The sequence below is a fragment of the Tachypleus tridentatus genome, chromosome 2 (assembly GCF_004210375.1).
Source record: "Tachypleus tridentatus isolate NWPU-2018 chromosome 2, ASM421037v1, whole genome shotgun sequence".
NCBI classification, from domain to species: domain Eukaryota; kingdom Metazoa; phylum Arthropoda; class Merostomata; order Xiphosura; family Limulidae; genus Tachypleus; species Tachypleus tridentatus.
In genome coordinates, this window is record NC_134826.1 from 131,428,399 (window position 1) to 131,451,115 (window position 22,717).

Consider the following 22,717-nt stretch of genomic DNA (forward strand, 5'->3'; position numbering starts at 1 on the left):
ATTTCCACTGTAAATATATATATATAAATATATAAAAAGTCTTCCCCCCCAACCTGTTTTGAAGAAAGTGTGATTAGGCCTGAAACCAAAGGAGGCATGGGCGTATGTTGTTTAGTTGCGGTAGAAGTACTGAACTCAACCCGTGCCTTACATTCTCCCCTCTTTCACCTATTTTCTTTCTTTCTTTTGTGAATTTCGCGAAAGCTACACGAGGGCTATCTGCGCTAGCCGTCCCTAATTTAGCAGTGTAAGATTAGAGGGAAGGCAACTAGTCATCACCACCCACCGCCACTCTTAGGCTACTCTTTTACCAACGAATAGTAGGATTGACCGTAACATTATAACGCCCCCACGGCTGGAAGGGCGAGCATGTTTGGTGCGACCGGGTCACCTATTTTTAGTTTGATATCCTACGAAAATGTTAATTTTGAAAAATTAAAACACTATACTTAAAAAAAATTATTTTAAAGAGATAATATGGAACTAACGTAAATATTTTTAAAGATTTTCATATATCTCTCACATTACGATATCTGTCATTGGCCAACTCCAAACTCCTGTGTTGAAACCATTAATGTTTAGACTTTATTTTAAAAAATTATTTTTGTGTATGTAAAAACATTAGCATATAATTAGAAATTCCCCAATACCTTTTTCCTACTACGGTTTAAGTTATCGATTTTCCCATATCACCTATTATATTTTATTGATTATTGTTATCATTTTCGGGTTGTATAACTTGTAACATACATCCATGAATACTCTGCCTAAACAATATATGAAAGAATATTGTAACACACTCGTTTTATTATTAACAACTAGTCGAAATTCAATAGCAATATTAATTGTGTTTTTTTTATTTAAAAAAAAATACTTTGGACTAAACACACTTCGTCACTGTCATTGAAATATATTTTGACCTGGAAGAGCCAAAATTCAGTTGATTATTGAATTATCTCTGAGTGAGTTTGTAACACTACTAAGTTAATGAGTTTGTCAGTCAGTTTGTCTGTTGCTTTAGTTTTGCAAATATTGAATCTATGCTTCGACAAAACTAGAGATACGAGAAAGTTGGGAAGTGGAACTGTTGAGTTAGCGTTTTACTACAGAACATATACGTGTGACATTATGGACACTTTACCACAACACACCGCCATTTTGGGCGTACCAGAGAGATAATTAAGTAATCACAATGTAGTTGCTGGTATTGTAATTTGTAATCAAGCTTTTAAATTGACAATCGGCTGTGCAGCACTGAGTTGTATAAACAAACAGAAAAAGAATCCGGAGTTATCGTTTTATAGGTTATCAAAATAATATGTAAAATTAAATGGATTGCGGCAATAAAATGTGCAGACCCAAACAACATTGGCAAGACTTAGAAACCATCATTGTACCATAGACTATACAGTTTCTATTTTATAGTAATTAAAGTGTGGCTTGTCAAACGGTGGTCTTAAAATCTAGGTCTTATATGTGTAAATTATATGGTGATATGTACGGAAGAAAGTGGTCTCACACGATAGGACTTAAAATGCAATACAGTACAATGTAACATATCTAGATCGTAAATTAACTACTGACAGGATATAAAGAATAGGCCTATTCACTGAAAACAACTTCGAATTATTATCAAGTTATGTATGATGGTTTAAAGTCTTGTACACTTTCTACAATTTGACATCGTGTACCCAGCCAGCCACAAGATTCCTACAAGCATAAAGGCTTTTATAAATCTTGAACTGCTTTCCAGTGTAAAAAGATGTAAACACTAAATAATTTACGATATCTATATTCTCTACCTGTGGGACTAACGTTGGTTTGTAGGCCTAACTCTGGTCCTCCGTTTGCTATGTTGACTAATTTACTGACAGGATTGAATAAGGACATGATATGTCAAGACCGACTTTTTTGCACTTCATTTCATACCTTGATTTGCATATATTGTCAAATTTGCTATAAATTCGTGAAAAATGAAAAGAAAACAAGGTGATTGTATGACTGAAGCTATGTGTTACACGAATAATGCTTACGTCCAATATTGCTGTAAGCTATTGCTATGGTTACTTTGGTTACGTGACTGCATAACTTTTTACAATACTGTGAACTTAGGCTTATCAGCGAAAGTTAGTTAAGCTAACTTGTAAAACTTGTAGCTAAGAGAATAAAACGCGTTTGTTATCATAGAGTTGAATGAGTTTTGCATTACCACAATATTTATTAAGTCAACGAGTAAGCTGACCCATTAAAAAGTAAGTTATTAAAATTTCTGTACTCATTTTGTAAAATCATTAATCTAATAGATTACAGTCATACAGTTTTTGTTATTTTTCAGTTTATACAGCATACAAAATATGTACCGTATTATTGACTATCACAGATTCGCTGAAAATGAAATGTTAAATTATACACTGTATTTTTACACCGAAATGCGGATGGCAGTCCGTGATTTCTCTGCTCATTTGTTTTTAACCAATTAAGTTGAAAGACGTCAAAGGCCCGGCATGGCCAGGTGGTTAAGGCACTCTACTCGTAATCCAACAGTCGCAGGTTCAAATCCCCGTCACATTGTGACAGTCAATCCCATTATTCGTTGGTGAAATAGTAGCCCAAGAGGTGGCGGTGGGTGATGATGACTAGCTGCCTTCCTTCTAGTCTTACACTGCTAAATTACGGACGGCTAGTGCGGATAGCCCTCGAGTAATTTTGCGCGAAATTCAAAACAAACTAAATCTTAAATGATGATTCTGTTTTACTGACTTTGAAACTTAAAAAAAATCTTCGTTTGTAGATGAAAGAAAATCGAGATTTTTTTATCACAGTTGACTACTATAAATTATTTAAATATTTACATTCCAGTTTCATGCTCTTACCTTTACTGAACACAGTATATATTTGTAATTTTTAATAAACACTGACCTATATATGCTATTCTCCCCGCGGACTTTGAAACTTGATTATTAGTGCTGTAAGCTCTCAGATTTATAGCAGAGCCACCGGGGAAAGGGAGATACACAGATATTTTGTATTATTGAAATATTTTTATTTATAACTAGAAATACCAATAACAAATTAACATCGAGGAATAATCAAACACTGTTTATGTTTTACATTTTTGTTTAACATCTTTATACAAAAATTGTTTGTCGTCTTGTTTGTTTTCGAAATTCGCGCTTTCCCTCTAAGGTATCTCTTTAGTTGATTCTGTGGTATTTTGTTTTACGTATAGGTGTATAATACGTAGTATAACAGGAATACGGGGTGTTTTAGCTCTTTCTACGCTCCCGCTAGTACAGCGGTAAGTCGACGCACTTACAACGTTAAAATCAGCGGTTCGATTCCCCTCGGTGGGCTCAGCAGATAGCCCGATGTGGTTTTGCTATAAGAAAAACACACAGCTCTTTCTATAAAGTGCGTTAAACCATCTGTACTGTTTTGGGGGTTGTATCGTTGTCTCAGTTGTACGAATTTATTTTTGATCGCCTTTACTTTCTATTTATTTATTTACTTTCGAATTTATTTCTATCTCATGTATGTTTGTTGGTTGACTTACTGCAATTTGTTGTTTCTGAATTGGTTATGTTGCCATTTGTGTATGACGTGTTCTTGCTGTCTGTGCATACGTGTCATTTGTAGTCTGTACTGTGTACTGTGGTGTTTTGTTACTGGTGTAGATTATAGCGTTTGTATATTAAAATTAGGTTTTTGATTTTGTTATGTATCCATTTTCTTTGGATGATTATGTGTATTGCTAATTCTAGTTTTGATGTTCTTATATTTAGGACATTATCTATAATTTGTTGCATGTTGTCTTCTACAGTTACATTATTGTGGGCTTTTGTGTTCTTTCGGGCATTGGAAGTTATGATGGTCTACTCGACAGCCCATGCATTGTGAGAGAGATTTTCACACTGCAGCAATGTGTCCGTATCTCTGCCTGTTGTAGCACTGTGTCACGACTACGGCGAGTGTTTTAGCTTCCTCAACCCGAGATTTCTGGTACCACAATATATTATAATACCCTCAGATTTCATACTGTGGATGTCCTGTGATTCTGTGTATACTTTGATCATGTTGGTTGATTCTTATGTTTCGCTAGAAATAATGTGTTATATTTTAGCGTTTGTGATGTTCTTGTCTGTATATTCTATATGTATTTCTTCTATGCCTATGCTTGGGTGTAGACCTTTGACTACAAATACTTCCGTGTTAGGTTTGTTTGGACGTTGAATTATTTTCACAAAGTAACGTAAAATAATCGCTAAGTGATAAAACGATGTCACATGAGTACAAGAGTTACTGTTACTGATTAACTCGTACAGACTTTTACGTTTGTATTTTTAAAACTCTGCTTACAGTGAAAAGGCAGTTATATATATATATATATATTCACGTATATTGTTATATGGGCATGCAAATAGTTCCCCATAGTATATATCATTGTCCTTTATAAATTCGTTAGAAATAATACACATCGGGTGAGTTTTAAGAACGCGATAGTTCGGAAATTGCCGAAAGGTGAAAGATATTGGTTCGTTTATCAAGCAAACGATTGTCATTAGATTCTGAAGAAGGAGTCGAAACATCGCCCTTAGATGCGTTTCAAAATAGGTGGAGGAAGCTTGTTAGAACCATTCCCAAATTTTCCATCAAGCTATCTTTATGTATATGCATCTTTATTTCCTTACTGCTAAATGCCACATTCACTCCACATAACAGCCAGTATAATGTTTTGGTAGGATTTTTTTTTAAAGATATACATTTTTTTGAAATTATTTATTCCTTTCTCTTGAAGAATTGAAGGAATATTTTACTTTTATTTTTAAATTATTGTTGTTGTTTTAACATGTAACTGCACTAAGCCGGACTGGATAATTATACATTTTCAATGTTTAGTGTCTTTGTTTCTTTCAGAATTTTGCGCGAAGATTTACATGGTCTTTCTTTGCATAGTTGTCTCTAATACTGAACCTACAGGCTAAAACAGTAGAAGGAAGGTACATAATCAACATCACCCACTGTCAACTCTCAGGCCTTTCTTATTTGAATAAATAAAAGGTTTGACTGCTATTCTTAAAATGTAACCACGGAGGCTCAGAGTGTTGAGAGAATTTCTGCGGCAACGGGACATAAATAATGAATTATCGGCTTCACAATCCAGGCATCCAAACTGCTAAAATTTGTAGTTTACACACTTTATCGTAATGGTTAGGTACAGCAACTTCTACATTTCACAACAACATTGGTTAACCATTCCGAGACCAGACATTTTATATTCCGAGAAACCAAGAAAAACTGGGAAATTTTATGAAGTGGTTAAAACATTTTGTGTTTGATTGATTTTATACCGCATTGAACAAAGACCCTACAAACCACATATCTCCAGGTTCAATCTGAAAAACCGTTATCCAAGTACGTTCACATGGGCCATGGAAATAAAAATAGCAAACATATTTAGTACTCCCAATATGGTAAACATAGGTTAAGCAAATAGTAAAATACTGACAAAAATGATAAGGCTATTCATGTTCACATATACACTTTTCTATATTTGTTTCCAGATTGTTACCAGGAGTAAGAAACCACACGTGGGTACGTACATTACGAAGCAGTTTTGCTTACTCGTGTTTGGTTTTGTTTTTTAATTTGTGAAAATATTTCTGTTTTCTACATGTAATCTATGTTGGTAATATTTGCTGTTTTATACCAGAAATGAATATAAACTCTCTACCACACTCTTGGCTGTATCTTTGAATATTGACAGTTAAAGTAACAATATTAGTAATGAAAGAATGTACATCAACATTATTATTGTATACAATCTAATTAGCTGCTTACAACACTAAGTGGGCGTGTTGTGAACTGAAACATGAACTGGAACTATTTTTGATAGACTCAAGTTTGAGTTTGAATAGGATAGCATGTTATGATTGGTTGTAGTCCATTTTTACTCTAATAGTAACATTTATATGCTCTGGGCATTATTTCTTTAAAACTTTACCATAGTCAATAAACGTAAATACTGTTTTTTGGATGTAAAGTACAATCTAATACTCTAAAAAAGATCACGTTAATTTGTGGAGAGTGTCCGTTAAAACTTCTATATAAATAAAACGGTTTCTTCTGAAATTATATGTATTTATATAAACCTAATAAAACAATAACGTCTGAAAGTTAAGCTATATGATGTTAGTAGGAACTGAGTAGCATAGTTCTAATTTAACTTTTAGTAAATCTGAATTACAATTTTTAATATATTTCAATATCATTACCAAGAAACAATTTACATATAGTTTTATAAAGCCGTTAATTTATATAGATTCCTCGCGGAATTATGAAAGTCGTCACATGGATGTTTTATCATATTTGTTTTCGTTACATTTCTGCTGTACGTATGTCTTGGGGTCTAGGTTTACGACAGATAGCAGAGGGTCGGGTTGCTGTTCTTTTGCTTGCTGGAGGTCAGGGAACGCGACTCGGTGTAAATTACCCGAAAGGAATGTATGACGTTGGACTACCATCACAAAAAACTCTCTACCATCTTCAAGGCGAGAGAATTGTCCGACTGGAGCATCTTGCTGGGGAACTTACAGGAAAACGAGGCTCCATACCTTGGTTAGTTTATACCTCGCATGTATCAAGCTTTTCACTTGAGTTAATGTTTCGCTGTTTGTATCATACGTGTAGCACAACTACCTACTTCAGACGTCTCTATTGCATGTTGTGCTTACTTAACACTTTTTTCAGAAATTAATTCGATTTTGTGAACGAATGAAATACGTTAATTCGACTTTAAAAAAGCAGCAACAAATAATTTGTTTGTGTGTGTTCTTTTCATAGCAAAGCCACATTGGTTTGTCTACAGCGTCCACCGAGAGAAATCGAACCTCCGATTTTAGCGTTGTAAATCCGTAGACTTACCGCTGCCCCACCGGGAGACATTATTTTGTTATCGTTGTTTTGCTATAACATGGATTTATTCCAGAACATTTTGCTTTTACGAACATGACAATCCGCTGAAAGTTGTCTTTGCCCAAGTCAACTAGTGTAAATTAGAACTTCGTAGGTTCCGACATCAACAAACGATTATTATGTGTATAATATACAAAAAACATAAACAAATTATCGCAATACTTTGGTTGGTTGTTCTATATTTTTCCCAAAGCTGCACCAGAGCTATCTGCGCTACTCGCCCCTAATTTAGCAGTGGTAGACAACAACAATTTTGCATCTAAATGTATAAGTGTGCCGCTATTCGTGGGCGTACTCAAGGCTAGGAAGGAGTACTTGCTCCTCTAACCCTGGAAAGATGTCTGCGGATGATCTTGACGTGTTTTATTGCTCTTTTTTTTTTCGTTTTTTTTATTCTGTATTTCCAGCACAAGTTACTGTGGATCACATACGTTTGAATATGTTGTCAGCAATTTGAAATTATAGATATGATGAGCTAAGTCAATTTACTAATATATTTCAAACTGCCAGTCATGCCGTACTCAAGTAGTTATTTTGCATGAATCAAACAAAGGTGAAAGGTTTGAGCCGGGATATGCTGCTAAATACGTAACGCACTTTCTTTTGCGGGGACAGGGCTATCATTATGACATTCAATTCCGCTAATTGGCTACGAGTAGTCGCATAGATGGCGGGTGCTACTGGCTGGTTGCCTTCCCTTTGGTCAGCAGTTCTAAATTAATTATGACTATGCCTGAACCTATCCTTTTTTTCCTATATTTGTATAAGATGCTGTCCATGTTAAAAAACGCCTGTACTACATGTCAGGACATAAACACGAATATAAAGTTAAATGTGAAAAATACATATAGTACTGCACAAAACTTACCACTGAAATTTCTTTGGATCAAAATTGAATGATATCCTTTTTTAAAAAAAAAATATAAATTTGGATAATATACGGGCCAGAGTATTATAATTCCACTTCAGTCTGAAATGTTCACGTTAAAGCTGGCTAGAGTATTATACGTATTCGACTTAAGTTTGGAATGTTCAAAGGTAAAGCTGGCTAGAGAATTAGGCATATTCGACTTAAATCTGGAACAAGTTTTTAAAACAACTACAAAATCTCGAAATTAGGTTTGTGCTCAGATACTCATTGTTTGCACGTATCCAAACAACCGTCATTTATTTTTCCAAATAATTTATCACTGAATGTTTTGTTTCCTATGTTATTTTACGAAACTAATGGCGCGAACAGTAAATGTTCAGTTTTTTTTAATATTATATATATCACTCAGCGAGTCAAAGATAAAATTCCTGACTTACAACGCTGAACTTCAGGATTTAATTTCCCGCGATGGACGGAAAGAATATATCCGATTGTGTAGCTTTACCCAACAAATCTAACAGCAATTTTGAATTCTAAAAATACGTGTCATCTATGAAAGACGGTTTTATACGCCTTCAGAGATAATAATAATTGTGATAAACCAGTTATTAGCTGAATTATAATAAAAACTACAGTATTAAGATAACTTTTAAGAATTATATTTTAAATTGTAGAAATAATAGATAAGAATAAAAAACTTCTTATCCTGTCTCAATAATAAGCTTCATATTTTATTTGGCATTTCATATTACAGTTATTTCTGCACCAATTAGGTACATAATGACAAGCGAGCACACAATGGAACCAACCTTAGAGTTTTTTGCAAGTCACAACTATTTTGGACTCAGAAAAGAAAATATAGTTATGTTTGAACAAGGAATGCTTCCTTGCTTCACCTTTGATGGGAAGATCATCCAACAAAGTCCGTGGAAGACAGCTAAAGCCCCAGGTAAGTAATATATTTTCACATATATAGAGGCCAAAGTAAGTCGTGTACAAACTGCAAATTCTTAGTTATTAGAAACATTCCTGCTTCCAGTATGTCCAAAATGTCACCAAACATTAACTTTCTACGTGGCTGGTAAAAATAAACTTAAGCTACCTAGACTTGCATGTGAATATTTCAGCTGATAAAACATTTTTTATAATGTGGATTACTATTTTAACTGACTAAATGATCATATATAACTTTTAAACTGAGAATTTTGTGACTAATAGTGTGTGGATGAAAGCTCTCAAGGGTTAACGTATTTGTATTTCTCTAAATTAAACTACAGCAAACATGTTATACACTTGAGCAGTAGAAGCAAGATTTTGTTAAATGTAATAAATGGGGATTTTCATTATCTGCCAGCTTTCGGCTGCCATCCCAGCCTTCGAGTTGCTGGGAAGACTTGTTTTAAAAAAAATCCAGTTTGTGCAAATTTCAAGTTGGTGGAAAGTCTTAATGGTTTAAGTGGAACGTTTGTTAATCCATTTTATGAGTCTGAAACAATGGCGGAGAAAAAAATATGTTTTGTTACAATATTTCTTGTTATTGCACGCTGTGACATTTAGGTATTTTAGCGCATATGATTTTTTTATTTTTTTTTACGAACAGTTTTTGGATCACGTGTATGTGTGTGTTTTCTTATAGCAAAGCCACGAATAGCTATCTGCTGAGTTTGAATCACATATCACAAAGAATTATTTTGTAAGCCTAATATTGATACTGTTGTAAGCTATATTTTTAATGTTAAATTTTAGTTTACGGTAGGGAACTACTAATCTATTTATAATTATTTAAACTATTTATAATTATATGTAAGTAGGCAGTTAGCGAAATTAGTGTTCCGTGAGTTTACGAGTGTAGTATCAGAAAAGCTTCTCACAGTTTACTCTTAGAGGTGAGATCTACTGCCTTCGAACGAATGACGAATGTAAGCAAGTTTATTTTTAAGTTACATATTTACCGATCTCAGAACTTCTGCTAAAGTATCGTTTCCACAATTAGGCCTAGAACTACAACTGAGAGTAGCCTATAGTACACGTTAAGAAAGAAGTTAACAAATTTGTTATTGTTACGTGGAATGGATTTAGCATTGCTTTTACCATATAATCTAAATTAACATGCCGAACGAAAGAACGCTTCACAACAATATCGCTATATATTTATAAAAGTTATGACTTTATAACTATTTCAATGATGTGCTCGTAAAGAATGACTGAGGCTGTTTGACTTAAAATAACAATACTGTTATCTATATCAAATAAGCTGAGAACGATAACAGAAAGCTATTCATGTTACAGGAGCTAATAGGAGACAGGTGGTCAAACTATTTTCATAATTATGTACTTAAGATATCCTAGTTAAACGCTGCTTTCCACACGCTCCTGGGCATAAAAAAATGTTTCTCCTGTGACTGTAACATATGTTTTTTTTACCGTTTCTCCTGTAGATGGAAATGGAGGTTTATATCGTGCACTGAGAAAGAAAGAAATAATTGACGACATGGAACGACGTGGAATTAAATACATCCACGTCTACTGCGTAGATAATATTTTGGTTAAAATGGCCGATCCAGTTTTCATTGGATACTGCATCAACAAAGGTGCAAACTGTGCTGCAAAGGTTTGTGTTCAGACAGATTTTATATTTATTTTTGTTTTGTTTTTGAATTTCGCGCAAAGCTACACACGGGCTATCTGCGCTAACCGTCCCTAATTTAGCAGTGTGAGACAAGAGGGAAGGCAGCTAGTCTAGTCATCACCACCCACCGCCAACTCTTGGGTTAATCTTTTACCAACGAATAGTGGGATTGACCGTCACATTATAACGTCCCCATGGCTGAAAAGACAAACATGTTTGGCTTGATGGGGATTCGAATCCGCGACCCTCAGATTACGAGTCGAACGCCTTAACCAACCTGGCCATGCTGGGCCCAGATTTTATGAAAGTAGTGTTTAAGAAGTTTCTTGCGTACGAAAACAAAGAGAAATACATTTCCGGCAAACTTCTAAGTTCGTTCGAAAGATAATTTAAGTTGTTTACAAGAATTCATGTAGGGGACGCTTGGGAACACCTTATTTTACTGTTGAAGGAGAAATAACCTAGAACTGAGAATGTTTTTTTTTTAAGTTTGTTTTAGAACAATTATACGGTTTCAGTAAAAATACTTAGCCAAGGTTGTATTAGTATTAATACTCTGCTATTCGGATCACTTACTAATATAATGACAAATAATTTTGTTGAAACCCTACTCAAAAAATTGTTATTATTAATTTTGGCCTTAATAAAGGTGGTTGAAAAATCTTTCCCGATGGAACCAGTGGGCGTGGTCTGTAAAGTAGCCGGGAAGTACCAGGTTGTGGAATACAGTGAAATAACTCCTCGAACGGCACAGAAGCGTGGCCCTGATGGTCGGTTGATGTTTAATGCTGCTAACATCTGTAACCACTTCTTTACATTTGAATTCTTACGTGATGTAACCAAGTAAGTAGTAATAATTTCTGTTGTATATGTAACGGCCAGCGGTAACAGAGGACAAGCCCCCTGAAGTGTCGTTGGTCGTTGACCTCTCTTCAGAGGCACAACTGTCCATTGACCTAATTTTAGGTTTGGTTTAGACCTGACTGTATCATATGTCCTTTGCCCCCACCCTCACCCTATAAACACACACTCAAGAAAAGCTGTAACTAGCACTGTATGTATAATATCAAAACTCAAAACATGATGGTAAAATATATATGAACACATATTTCTAGTTACAGAAATAACACACCACTGATATGTGCATCAAAAAAAAAAGTTTAAATTTGCATTTTAAAATATCAAGTTCCTACTGGGATGTGTTAAATTATTAGAAAATGGATTTGATTAAACAAACACAAAATTATTCCTCACTGGGAATCCGTCCGTTTGATGGGCGAAATGAAAACCCGTTAATAACAAAAGATAGATAACTGTGCTTTAAAATATTTTTCTTAACATAATAGTCATTAAAAGGACAATAAAATACATACGGGAACCAATACTGAAAATAATGACATTCTTTTTCAAGCATTCTAAAAATAGTGATTGCATAGTTCATTCTGATACTCAGGGGTATACAACATTGGTAGTTATTTCTAAATTTGATATGAAATCAGGTGAAATTCAACCCCCAATTCTTTCCTCATGTCGTCCTGTATTACTATGTCAAATTTGGTGCTGAGTGATCAGGAAATGTAGAAACATATAAGAAGCAGATGCACACTCATATATTTATATGGATTACTTACAATATACTAAAATTAAAACTATAATTCCAAGGTTCAAAACAGTCGTTTTTGTAAAACGTATGATAATTCACTGTTAGAATCTTGTTCCATAATATTGTTGTTTTCACGTCAAAAGACATCTCAGTGTTTTGAATATTCTAACTAAATTGGTGATGACCGAAACAAAACGAAACGTTGTGGTCTCAAATAAAACACTTAATATTACCCATATTAACCATCTCAGCGGTTTATATCCTGTCTTTTTTTTTTTTTTTTCTTAGTTCAAACAACTTAAAACATCACATCGCTAGGAAGAAGATTCCTTATACGAATGACAACGGTCAGAAAGTGAAACCTGATAAACCTAACGGAATAAAGTTGGAGAAATTTGTGTTTGATGTGTTTGAATTCACTAAGTATGTTTTGATCGCACTTATTATTTCTATATTATTTTTTATCGTCTCAGTGTTTAATTTATTTTTAATTATCTAATATATTTTTTGTGAAACTAAAAGAATCCATTTATGTAAATTTGATTTAAGCTGAACCAGTAGATATGAGGTTTGTTTGTTTAGAATTGAGCACAAAGCTACACTATGGGCTATCTGTGCTCTGCCCACCACGGGTATCGAAACCCGGTTTTTAGTGGTGTAAAGTTCGCAGACATTCCGCTGTACTGTTGTGAGACTAGAGAGAGAAGAAGCTAATTTGTATAATGGAAGAATAACTGTTTAAACTAGAATCTTAATGTTACATGTTCGTTGTTTTTTAATGTATTATTGTATTGGGTTCATAATTATTTCAGAGTATTATATAAAAACAATTACTTTATAGTTTATTGTTGATAGACAAATAATAGAAGTACAACAAGGTACACACTTTACATTCTACAGTCAAACAGAACAACTCGTTGTGGTTCACTTCTTTCAGGAAGTAAAATAAACCACCTGCCTCAAAATAACCTTAATTTCAAGTATCCCTTGTCCTCTTCTGCATATAAATTGTAAACAAAGAAATATATCTTACCTCGTGAAATGAGCTCGTACTGATCAGTAACTAGTGCCTGAAAGTTGGAGCAATGATTCTCACTTAGTATTATCCTGACATCTTTCTCTGGATCTTCTTAAAAACCTTTATATTTCGAATTTCTAGAACGTTCTCGAATTGTGATTTCGCATTCGAAAGAGTCGTGGTTTAACACCACAAAAAGTGGTGCGCCATTACAAAGAATAATAATTAGCAAACGGTTATGATGCTAAGTAACACAATATCGTTCAAAATTATCAATGATAAATAACTCAAGCATATTTTTTTGAAGACGTGAAAATTTCTAACTTTTATACAGAATTAAAATATGATAAGAGACATTGTCTAATACTGTCTTATACATCGTTTATAATTAAGCGTAAAGCTACGCCATGGGATATCTGTGCTCTGCCCACCCCTGATATCAAAACTCGTTTTTTTAGCGTTGTAAGTCCGCAGACATACCGCTGTGCCACTATAGAACCTGGCTTATCCATTGAACATAATTACTTTATTGCGGTTTTTATAGCCAATTCAAAAATAAAATTCGTTAAGATCCTCTCTTATCGAGATCACTAAAAATATGACCAAGAATACCAGACGTTTCAATCCAAGGGTGTTAATGTGTGTGGGTTTTCTTATATCAAAGCCACATCGGGCTATCTGCTGAGTCCACCGAGGGAAATCGAACGCCTGATTTTAGCATTGTAAATCCGTACATGTACCGCTGTACTAACGGGGGGCCAAGGGCGTTAGTTACGTACTAGGAAATTTGGTGTATTTTCTCTGTACAAATCAAAGTTTTGCATCAACTGACTCAGGTTCGTGTTCAGAGGTACAAACCGAAGTCTTTGAGCAACTGACTCATGTTCGCGTTCAGAGGTTCTATTTGGAGTTATTCCTTTACTGACTTTTTGTTTCACACAGTTTCATCTGCTTGCTGACTTTTTGTTTAACACAGTTTCGTCTGCTTACTGACATTTTGTTTCACACAGTGTCTTCTGCTTACTGACATTTTGTTTCACACAGTTTCGTCTGCTTACTGACATTTTGTTTCACACAGTTTCGTCTGCTTACTGACTTTTTGTTTCACACAGTTTCGTCTGCTTACTGACATTTTGTTTCACACAGTTTCTTCTGCTTACTGACATTTTGTTTCACACAGTTTCGTCTGCTTACTGACATTTTGTTTCACACAGTTTCTTCTGCTTACTGACTTTTTGTTTAACACAGTTTCGTCTGCTTACTGACATTTTGTTTCACACAGTTTCTTCTGCTTACTGACTTTTTGTTTAACACAGTTTCGTCTGCTTACTGACATTTTGTTTCACACAGTTTCGTCTGCTTACTGACATTTTGTTTAACACAGTTTCTTCTGCTTACTGACATTTTGTTTCACACAGTTTCGTCTGCTTACTGACATTTTGTTTCACACAGTTTCGTCTGCTTACTGACTTTTTGTTTCACACAGTTTCGTCTGCTTACTGACTTTTTGTTTAACACAGTTTCGTCTGCTTACTGACATTTTGTTTCACATAGTTTCTTCTGCTTGCTGACATTTTGTTTCACACAGTTTCGTCTGCTTACTGACTTTTTGTTTCACACAGTTTCGTCTGCTTGCTGACTTTTTGTTTAACACAGTTTCGTCTGCTTACTGACTTTTTGTTTAACACAGTTTCTTCTGCTTGCTGACATTTTGTTTCACACAGTTTCGTCTGCTTACTGACATTTCGTTTCACACAGTTTCGTCTGCTTACCGACTTTTTGTTTAACACAGTCTCATCTGCTCAACTCATTTTCGCAAATGACCAATAGCCTGTTTTCTCATAATGGGTTGCCACGATAAACAAAATTCGACTTGGAATGTCTGCTTTTTCTAGTCATAATTTACTACAGAGTTTATTCTCACCACGTATAATTTTCTATACCGTCAGCAGATTTTGAGATAGATTAGTCGCCGTACTAACTTTTCAAAGATATTATCCTATTGTCTCTTAATCTTGCCAAAAACCTGTCCAAAACTTCTAAAACAGATGCTACAATTTATAGAAATATGTAATCAAGCACATTCCCCTGTGTCTCATCTAAAAACAATCATTACAACAGTTTCATCTATAGCTTTATATATTATGATATTCTAGTTGGAACAGACTTTGGTCTCTTGTCATTTTCTTTCACATCCTTGACTAATTAGTCCAAACTTTAATATCTATAATATTCTACACCTTTACCCGGAGAAGTGTGTTTACGTAGTTTACAAACAAAACTTACTTAGAGTTTCTATTTGATCAGAATAAAGTATGATAGATAGTTAAAATCTCTGTATAAAACTACTCATTTACTACGTTCATACGTTAACCTGTCACTACCATATTGTGTTTTGTTTTATACTTTTGTAAGCTATATTTTTAATGTTGTAATTTGTTAGCTAGCTAGACGTTATGATTTAGTACGTTTGTGGGAGCTATATGTTGTAATTATGACGTTAAATTTCTAAAGATCTGAGATCAAGTTTTCTAGTACATTTGAGAGCAGTTTACAAATATGGGGTCAGCGAGGCTCCAGTAAGATATAGTTGGGGAATAGTTTAAAAGATAGACATAGAGTTCTTTCAACATGGAAAGTTGTTTCTGACCGTAAGGGAATTAGCAGTTTGTGACGTGTTTTAGACCTGTGCAAGCTGTCGAGACCATTGCGTTATTAGTTTGTACAAGAAAGTTGCTTTAGGCGTTAATGTGATACAATAAGCATCGTTTGTAAACACAGGCCTACAACAAGCTACAACATTGTACATTGAAGCGTATATGAGCTGTCGAAAACTACAGAAAGGAAAACGCCATTTATTAAAAGAAATAAATCAGAACAACCACACAGTCAATATAAATACTCTGTTATCAAACTTTGAAAGCTTTAAATTAATAACTCTTTAATCCCACTTTATACGAGGCGTAGTTGCTCTCTTATATCATGTTGTTGTTGTTTTGAATTAAGAACAAAGCTACACAATGAGCTATCTATGCTCTGCCCACTACGGGTATCGAAACTCGGTTTTTAGCGTTGTAAGTCCGCAGACATACCGCTGAGCCACTGGGCGGCTCTTATATCATGAGAAAAGCAAATGGATCAAATTAGGCTTGGAGCTTAAACGTCAGCTATATAGCAACTTTGCTGAAGAACACATGGAAACGTTTAGCATCTTCAAACAAAGTTTGCATCATTCTCTAACAGCTTTATCAGGAAACATGAGCACAGATAACCCATTGTGTAGTTTTGTGATTAATTTCAAACAAACAAGCTCAAGAAACGTAACTGAAAGCAAGTCACCAAAAGATCGTCAATGGTTGGCTTTAAGTGTACAGAATCTGTTGTTAAGAGGTCCTGGAAAGACAATAACCATGAACAAAGTAAAGTGTCCAGGTGTTTCCATAATTAGAATATGATGCTTGAAAGCTAAATATTCAGTAAAAGAAGAGACAACATTGTGATGATGTATATCGCTAAGTTCTGTGATGTCTTCAGACAACATTGTGATGATGTATATCGCTAAGTTCCGTGATGTCTTCAGACAACATTGTGATGATGTATATCGCTAAGTTCTATGATGTCTTCAGACAACATTGTGATGATGTATATCGCTAAGTTCTGTGATGTCTTCAGACAACATTGTGATGATGTATATCGCTAAGTTCTATGATGCCTTCAGACAACATTGTGATGATGTATATCGCTAAGTTCTGTGATGTCTTCAGACAACATTGTGATGATGTATATCGCTAAGTTCTGTGATGTCTTCAGACAACATTGTGATGATGTATATCGCTAAGTTCTGTGATGTCTTCAGACAACATTGTGATGATGTATATCGCTAAGTTCTATGATGTCTTCAGACAACATTGTGATGATGTATATCGCTAAGTTCTGTGATGTCTTCAGCTAAGACTTCACCAGAACATTGTGGGTGACTTCTGCATAAGCGATCACGAAATTTGTAACGCACACACATCACTTGTAGTATTTGGACAGTGTGATTAGTTTGAGCTTGTTATTAAGGGCGATTGTGCCCTTTCCTAACAGGACACGGTGCGACTAAGTGCCAAAGGAAAGGATCCTACTTGCCATACGTTTCCAATTCCTGTATGAATAGAATCCTTTGGAGGCGAATTCAATGTTTGTCTTAGTAATCTTTCACCTTCACATTTAATCCATCTCAAAAAGGATCAGTACTAACATCCCTACTCTGAGCATCCTACAGTGTTATTCTGGACCTCTTTAATTCGCTTATTTCATGTAAAGACACTCCAAGAACTGTAGCTTACCTCTCGTTTGGTTAACTTTCTTGATTGTCATGTAAATTCCTATTTCCACTTTATATGAAGCCATTTTCACTGTGGCCTTCCTTATTAATGCCCCCCAGTAGCACAGCAGTATGTCTATGGACTTACAACGCAAGAAACGGGGTTTCGATACCCATTGTGGGCAGAGTACAGATAGCTCGTTGTTTAGCTTTCGACATGGCTACAAACAGATCCTTATCAATATATCAACATTGGTGTGTAATAAGAGTGATGGTCGAATCCTACTATTCCATTAGATTAGCCTAAGATATAACGATGGATTCAAAATTAGGGACAGCTGGTGCAGAGACCCTTTGTGTAATTTACTAATATCCTACACAAGTAAACAAGTGATTAATTTTGACTTACTTATACGACCATACTTGACAATTTTGCTTTAGAAATATTCCATAATATGATCAACTCGGAACAAACTAGTCTTATAACTTTATGACATACATAAACCATAATACATAACTGCAAATAATTAATTAAACAGTTGTTACATTATAAAACTATAGCATGATATCTTACAATAATATTGTTGAAAGTTATGATTTTTTTTTCCAATTTTCTTAATTTAGGCATTTGTACTGTTTTTGGCTAGTGGGAGGGTGGGTTTTAACGTCGCGAAATAAATAGTGTCAAATAATGACCAGAACTTTCTTAAAAGTGTAGTAAAATATTTGGGCGATGTAAAACATATATTAGTCTATAGTAGTATTTGGTTGATTAATGCGTTAGCGTGTCATTTGATCTATTAATTTAGTTCAGTAAACTTTGAGTTCGTGTTTGAACGAAGTACATTTCTCTTAGTGGAGATAGAGCATAATGTTAGAATGAAATGTTGACATACTAACCCTAATGAAGCCGCAAAGGCGAAACGTTGGTTCAAATAAAAGTTGTTTTTTTTAACCTTGAGTTTAAAGGTCGTTTTTCTCTAACCTTTTAATCAAATTGAAATTACTACTTAGCGTTATTCATGAAGCTATAAAAGTTTATTTATCACTAAGTAGACTGGAGTTTCATTCTTTGTTTGAGGATTAATCAACGAAGTACCCACTTATCAGTAGAAACAGTTACAACAATATAACGGTGTAATAAATAAATAACGGAATTATTCAGATAACAATATTATCCCACGTTAACAGCGTGGAATATTTTTAATAACTTTTTATATTAAGTAAAACTATTTTCGTTGTAAAATGCGTGTAAGAGTCGTATTATTATATCCTATTTTCCTTACACTAATTATGTCAGTGCGTGCGTGTGTCTTTTTTTTTAAAAGCAAAGCCACATCAGACTATCTGCTGAGTCCACCGAGTGGAATCGAACCCCTAATTTTAACTTCATATATTACTACATCATTGCCCAATTTCGGTAACGGTAATTTCGTTTAATCGTATGCAGTTGCGAATGTTCTACAGCGCTAGTGTTTTGGATTTAATGCACAGAATATAAAGGGCAGTTTATTTCGTAACTCTGGACACTTGGTTATTTGCATGTCAACTGAATGAATTTTTCACGTTTCATATTAGCAAATTCGCAGTGTGGGAAGTGTTGAGGAAAAATGAGTTTTCTCCCTTGAAGAACTCTGACGGAGCTGAGAAAGACACACCTACAACTGCACGTGAAGATTTATTTGACCTGCATCGCAGGTACCTGGAGAACGCTGGTGGAAAAATCGCTGAGGTCAATGGACATTCAGTTTCGTTGATACACAAGTAAGTTGTGGTTTCATTTTCAATACGTATTCGTTTTTATTACTTTTTTTGTGATAGATATACTTATAATTCAGTAATACTTTAAACTGCTTATTTTGATTTCTAAGGCATTTGTTTTGCTAATATCAAGAATGGCCTGTTTTACATTGAAAGGTGATATAGATGTGGGACGTTGTGGGCTTGAGCACCCACATCTCGCTCTTCTAATTTCTATTTCTAATTATATATCTATTGCTATTTTTTATTTCTTATATAAGACTGACGAATGGAAATGAAGACTGATAGACGGTGTATCCCCACCGCTATCTGGGTCCTACTTCCGCAGTCACCTCCAAAACCTAGGGTACATTTTATAAACCCACATTGTAGTTTGTGCCCTGGGATATTTTCAGTTGATGCAGTGTTTTTTGTTTAATTTGTTTTTGTTTCAGCTTGTTTTTAAGTTAAAAAGCAGTTTATATATATATATATATACATGCACGTACGCGGAGAGGTTGTGATATAAAACTATATGTTTGTATAGTTATAATGTGGCTTCTTATAGCACTTAATGTTTTTATATAGTCTACATTCTTCTGATGAGGCATTAGAATTTTTCAGTTTGAGCAGTCGTATGACTCCAGAACCCCGTAGCATTAGCATACTTTACACGCTGAATACGCTTTGCAGAATATATGTTGGTTTGTGGTCCCGTAAACGAGAACTCACCTTTCAAACTCTCTACATACGGGGCTCTATGGCAAAACATTGGAATATCAGGCTATTCTACTTTTTTTTCTTTTTTTATTAATCTGTTCAACCGGTTTCGTGACTCCAAAGTTCACTCTTTAGGATGTAATTTTACTGAATATCTATAACAAATACATTTAAACACCATTTTCAACTAAACATAAATAAAATAAATACACCTATTTTCCAAATGTATAAACAAATAATGCACTCCATGTATAAATTAAGTATATTCAAATTGCTCATAAATAATTGAAAGTATTTAAGTCTTGTCTATCAGTGTTGCATTAAGAGGCTTTGAAATTGCTAAGAATATTTTTTTATGGGCAAAAAACATTTAAAAGAGGGATTGGTATGGGTGTATTTGTTTTGTAATAGCAAAGCCACATCGAGCTATCTACTAAGGCCACTGAGGGGAATCAAACCCCTGATTGTAGCGTTGTAAATCCGTGAACATACCGCTGTACTAGCGGTAGGCAGATGGATTAGTAAACTTAAATAAAATGGTATACTTTTCGTTGTTAAAATATCTATATTTCAATTTTTAATACACAGTTAAAACAAATACCAGATAAAATAACTGAAACTTGCATTAAAAATAGTTATTTTATCAAGAAGACAATCTGAAAACTTGTATGGGTGATTTGAATAAAACTAAGGGAGGTTTTCCAGTTATGAAAGGCCCGGAATGGCCAGGTGGTTAAGGCACTCGACCCGTAATCCGAGGGTTTTGTATTTCGCGCAAAGCTACAAGAGGGCTATTGTGCTAGCGGTCCCTAATTTAACAGTGTAAGACTAGAGGGAAGGCAGATAGTCATCACCACCTACCGCCAACTCTTGGGCTACTCTTACCAACGAATAGTGGGATTGACCGTCACATTATAACGCCTCCACGGCTGAAAGAGTGAGCATGTTTGGTGTGACGGGGATTCGAACTCACGACCCTCAGATTACGAATCAAGTGCCTTAACCACCTGACCATGCTGGGCGAAGACTAGAGGAAAGGCAACTAGGCGTTATCACTTACCGCCAACACTTTGGCTACTTTTTTACCAACGATTGACCGTCACATTATAACGCTTCCACGGCTGAAAGAACGAGCATGTTTGGTGTAACGGGGATTCGAACCCGCGACCCTCAGATTATAAGTCGAGTGCCTTAACCTCTTGGCCAAGCCAGGCCTGATCTATTCGTATAAACCAATGGTTCCCAAACTCGGTTTGGTTTGTTTTGAACTTCGCGCAAAGCTACACGAGGTCTATCTGCGCTAGTCATTCTTGATTCAGCAGTGTAAGATCCGAGGAAAGGAGGCGAGACATCACCACCCACCGCCAACTCTTTGGCTACTCTTTTACCAACGAATAGTGGCTGAAAGGGTTAGAATGTTTGTTGTAACGAGGGTTTGATATTGCGACCCTCAGATTGCGAATTGAGTAACCACCAGGCCATGCCAGTCCAGCGTTGAGTATATATGTTTGTTCGTTTGGAAAGTATATGCAGTTAATTTTGTTTGTGAAAAACTTATTTGAATGTTTTTTGTTGTAGATTCTCAATAAAATTATATCCTGAAGAGTGAATTTGAAGTCATGAAATCAATTGAAGAAACTAATAAAGGAAAGAAAAAACAGAATAGTCTAATATTCCTGTTATTCGTACCCACAAGTGAATCTAAGTATATTTTGGATATATATAAATATATTTAAGTAAATATCGGTCCTCAGCTTGTGAACGAGCAAGTTGTCTTTTATTCGAAACCATTTTCTGTTGTGAAACCCGTTAACGATTTGAAAAAAAAAATGTTGTTCTTGGAAAACATAATTTTTTTTATCTGAAAAAATAAAGTCACAATTTAGGAAAATAAATAAACAAATTGCATTTTCATATGATAAAATACCACAATGAAATTTCACACAACTTTTAGCTCAACATTCGTTCATACCGTAGGGTCTTAGCTATCTTAATCGGGTTTTCCAACAGGAGTTTTTGAGTCGACAGTTTTGTTTGTTTGTTTTGGAATTTCGCACAAAGCTACTCGAGGGCTATCTGTGCTAGCCGTCCCTAATTTAGCAGTGTAAGACTAGAGGGAAGACAGCTAGTCATCACCATCCACCGCCAACTCTTGGGCTACTCTTTTACCAATGAATAGTGGGATTAACCGTCACATTATAACGCTATTTGTGCTAGCCACCCACCGCCAACTTTGGGCTACTCCCACGGCTGGGAGGGCGAGCATGTTTGGCGTGACCGGGATGCGAACCCGCGACCCTCAGATTACGAGTCGCACGCCTTAACACGCTTGGCCATGCCGGGCCATCCGAGGTTCAAGCCGAAGTATTACTGAACACGTTCCACATTTTTAGTTGGAGCATATGTTGTAAAAATTACCGTTATTTGGTCAAAAAAGCCGGATAAGGCCCTTGTATAAGGAGATACTGCTTGGTTACCTTTCTGGTCCGCAGTTCTAAATTAGGGACGACTACAGTTGAACACCAGGTGTCTCTGACTTGGCCGTTTATCCTGTGTATAATATAAAATGCTGTTCAAGGTTTAAAATTCCAATTTCTTCCTGCAGTATTAATAGGGCCAAACTTTAGAGATATGGAAATAGAATATTTTCCGCTATTTAAAGAAAAAAGCCAACTTTGGAAATTTAAAGTGTTACAAATTATTTGTAAATTGATACACACTTAATTGGGTTATAGCCTACACATAACGTGTTGTAAATGTTAAGTACAAGGCATTTGTTTTTATTGGTGTGCATTGTATAATATTTAGACCAAACATTTTGACACATAATACAAGTATATGTTAAACGTTTTAGT

General features: G+C 35.0%; 1 protein-coding gene across 3 annotated transcripts in view; it reads left to right on the forward strand.

The window, feature by feature from the left end:
• Window positions 1-22,717, forward strand: part of LOC143245117 (UDP-N-acetylhexosamine pyrophosphorylase-like) — a 45,716-nt gene that overhangs the window by 15,143 nt on the left and 7,856 nt on the right. For 2 of the 3 annotated variants that reach the window (XM_076491014.1, XM_076491015.1), the window contains exons 3-8: window positions 6,411-6,615; window positions 8,617-8,792; window positions 10,282-10,454; window positions 11,122-11,315; window positions 12,364-12,498; window positions 18,981-19,166. In XM_076491014.1, coding sequence (XP_076347129.1) covers window positions 6,411-6,615; window positions 8,617-8,792; window positions 10,282-10,454; window positions 11,122-11,315; window positions 12,364-12,498; window positions 18,981-19,166 — 1,069 coding nt within the window. Of the gene's footprint in view, window positions 1-5,561; window positions 5,593-6,410; window positions 6,616-8,616; window positions 8,793-10,281; window positions 10,455-11,121; window positions 11,316-12,363; window positions 12,499-18,980; window positions 19,167-22,717 lie in introns of all 3 variants that reach the window. The other variant, XM_076491016.1, reaches the window with a different exon arrangement.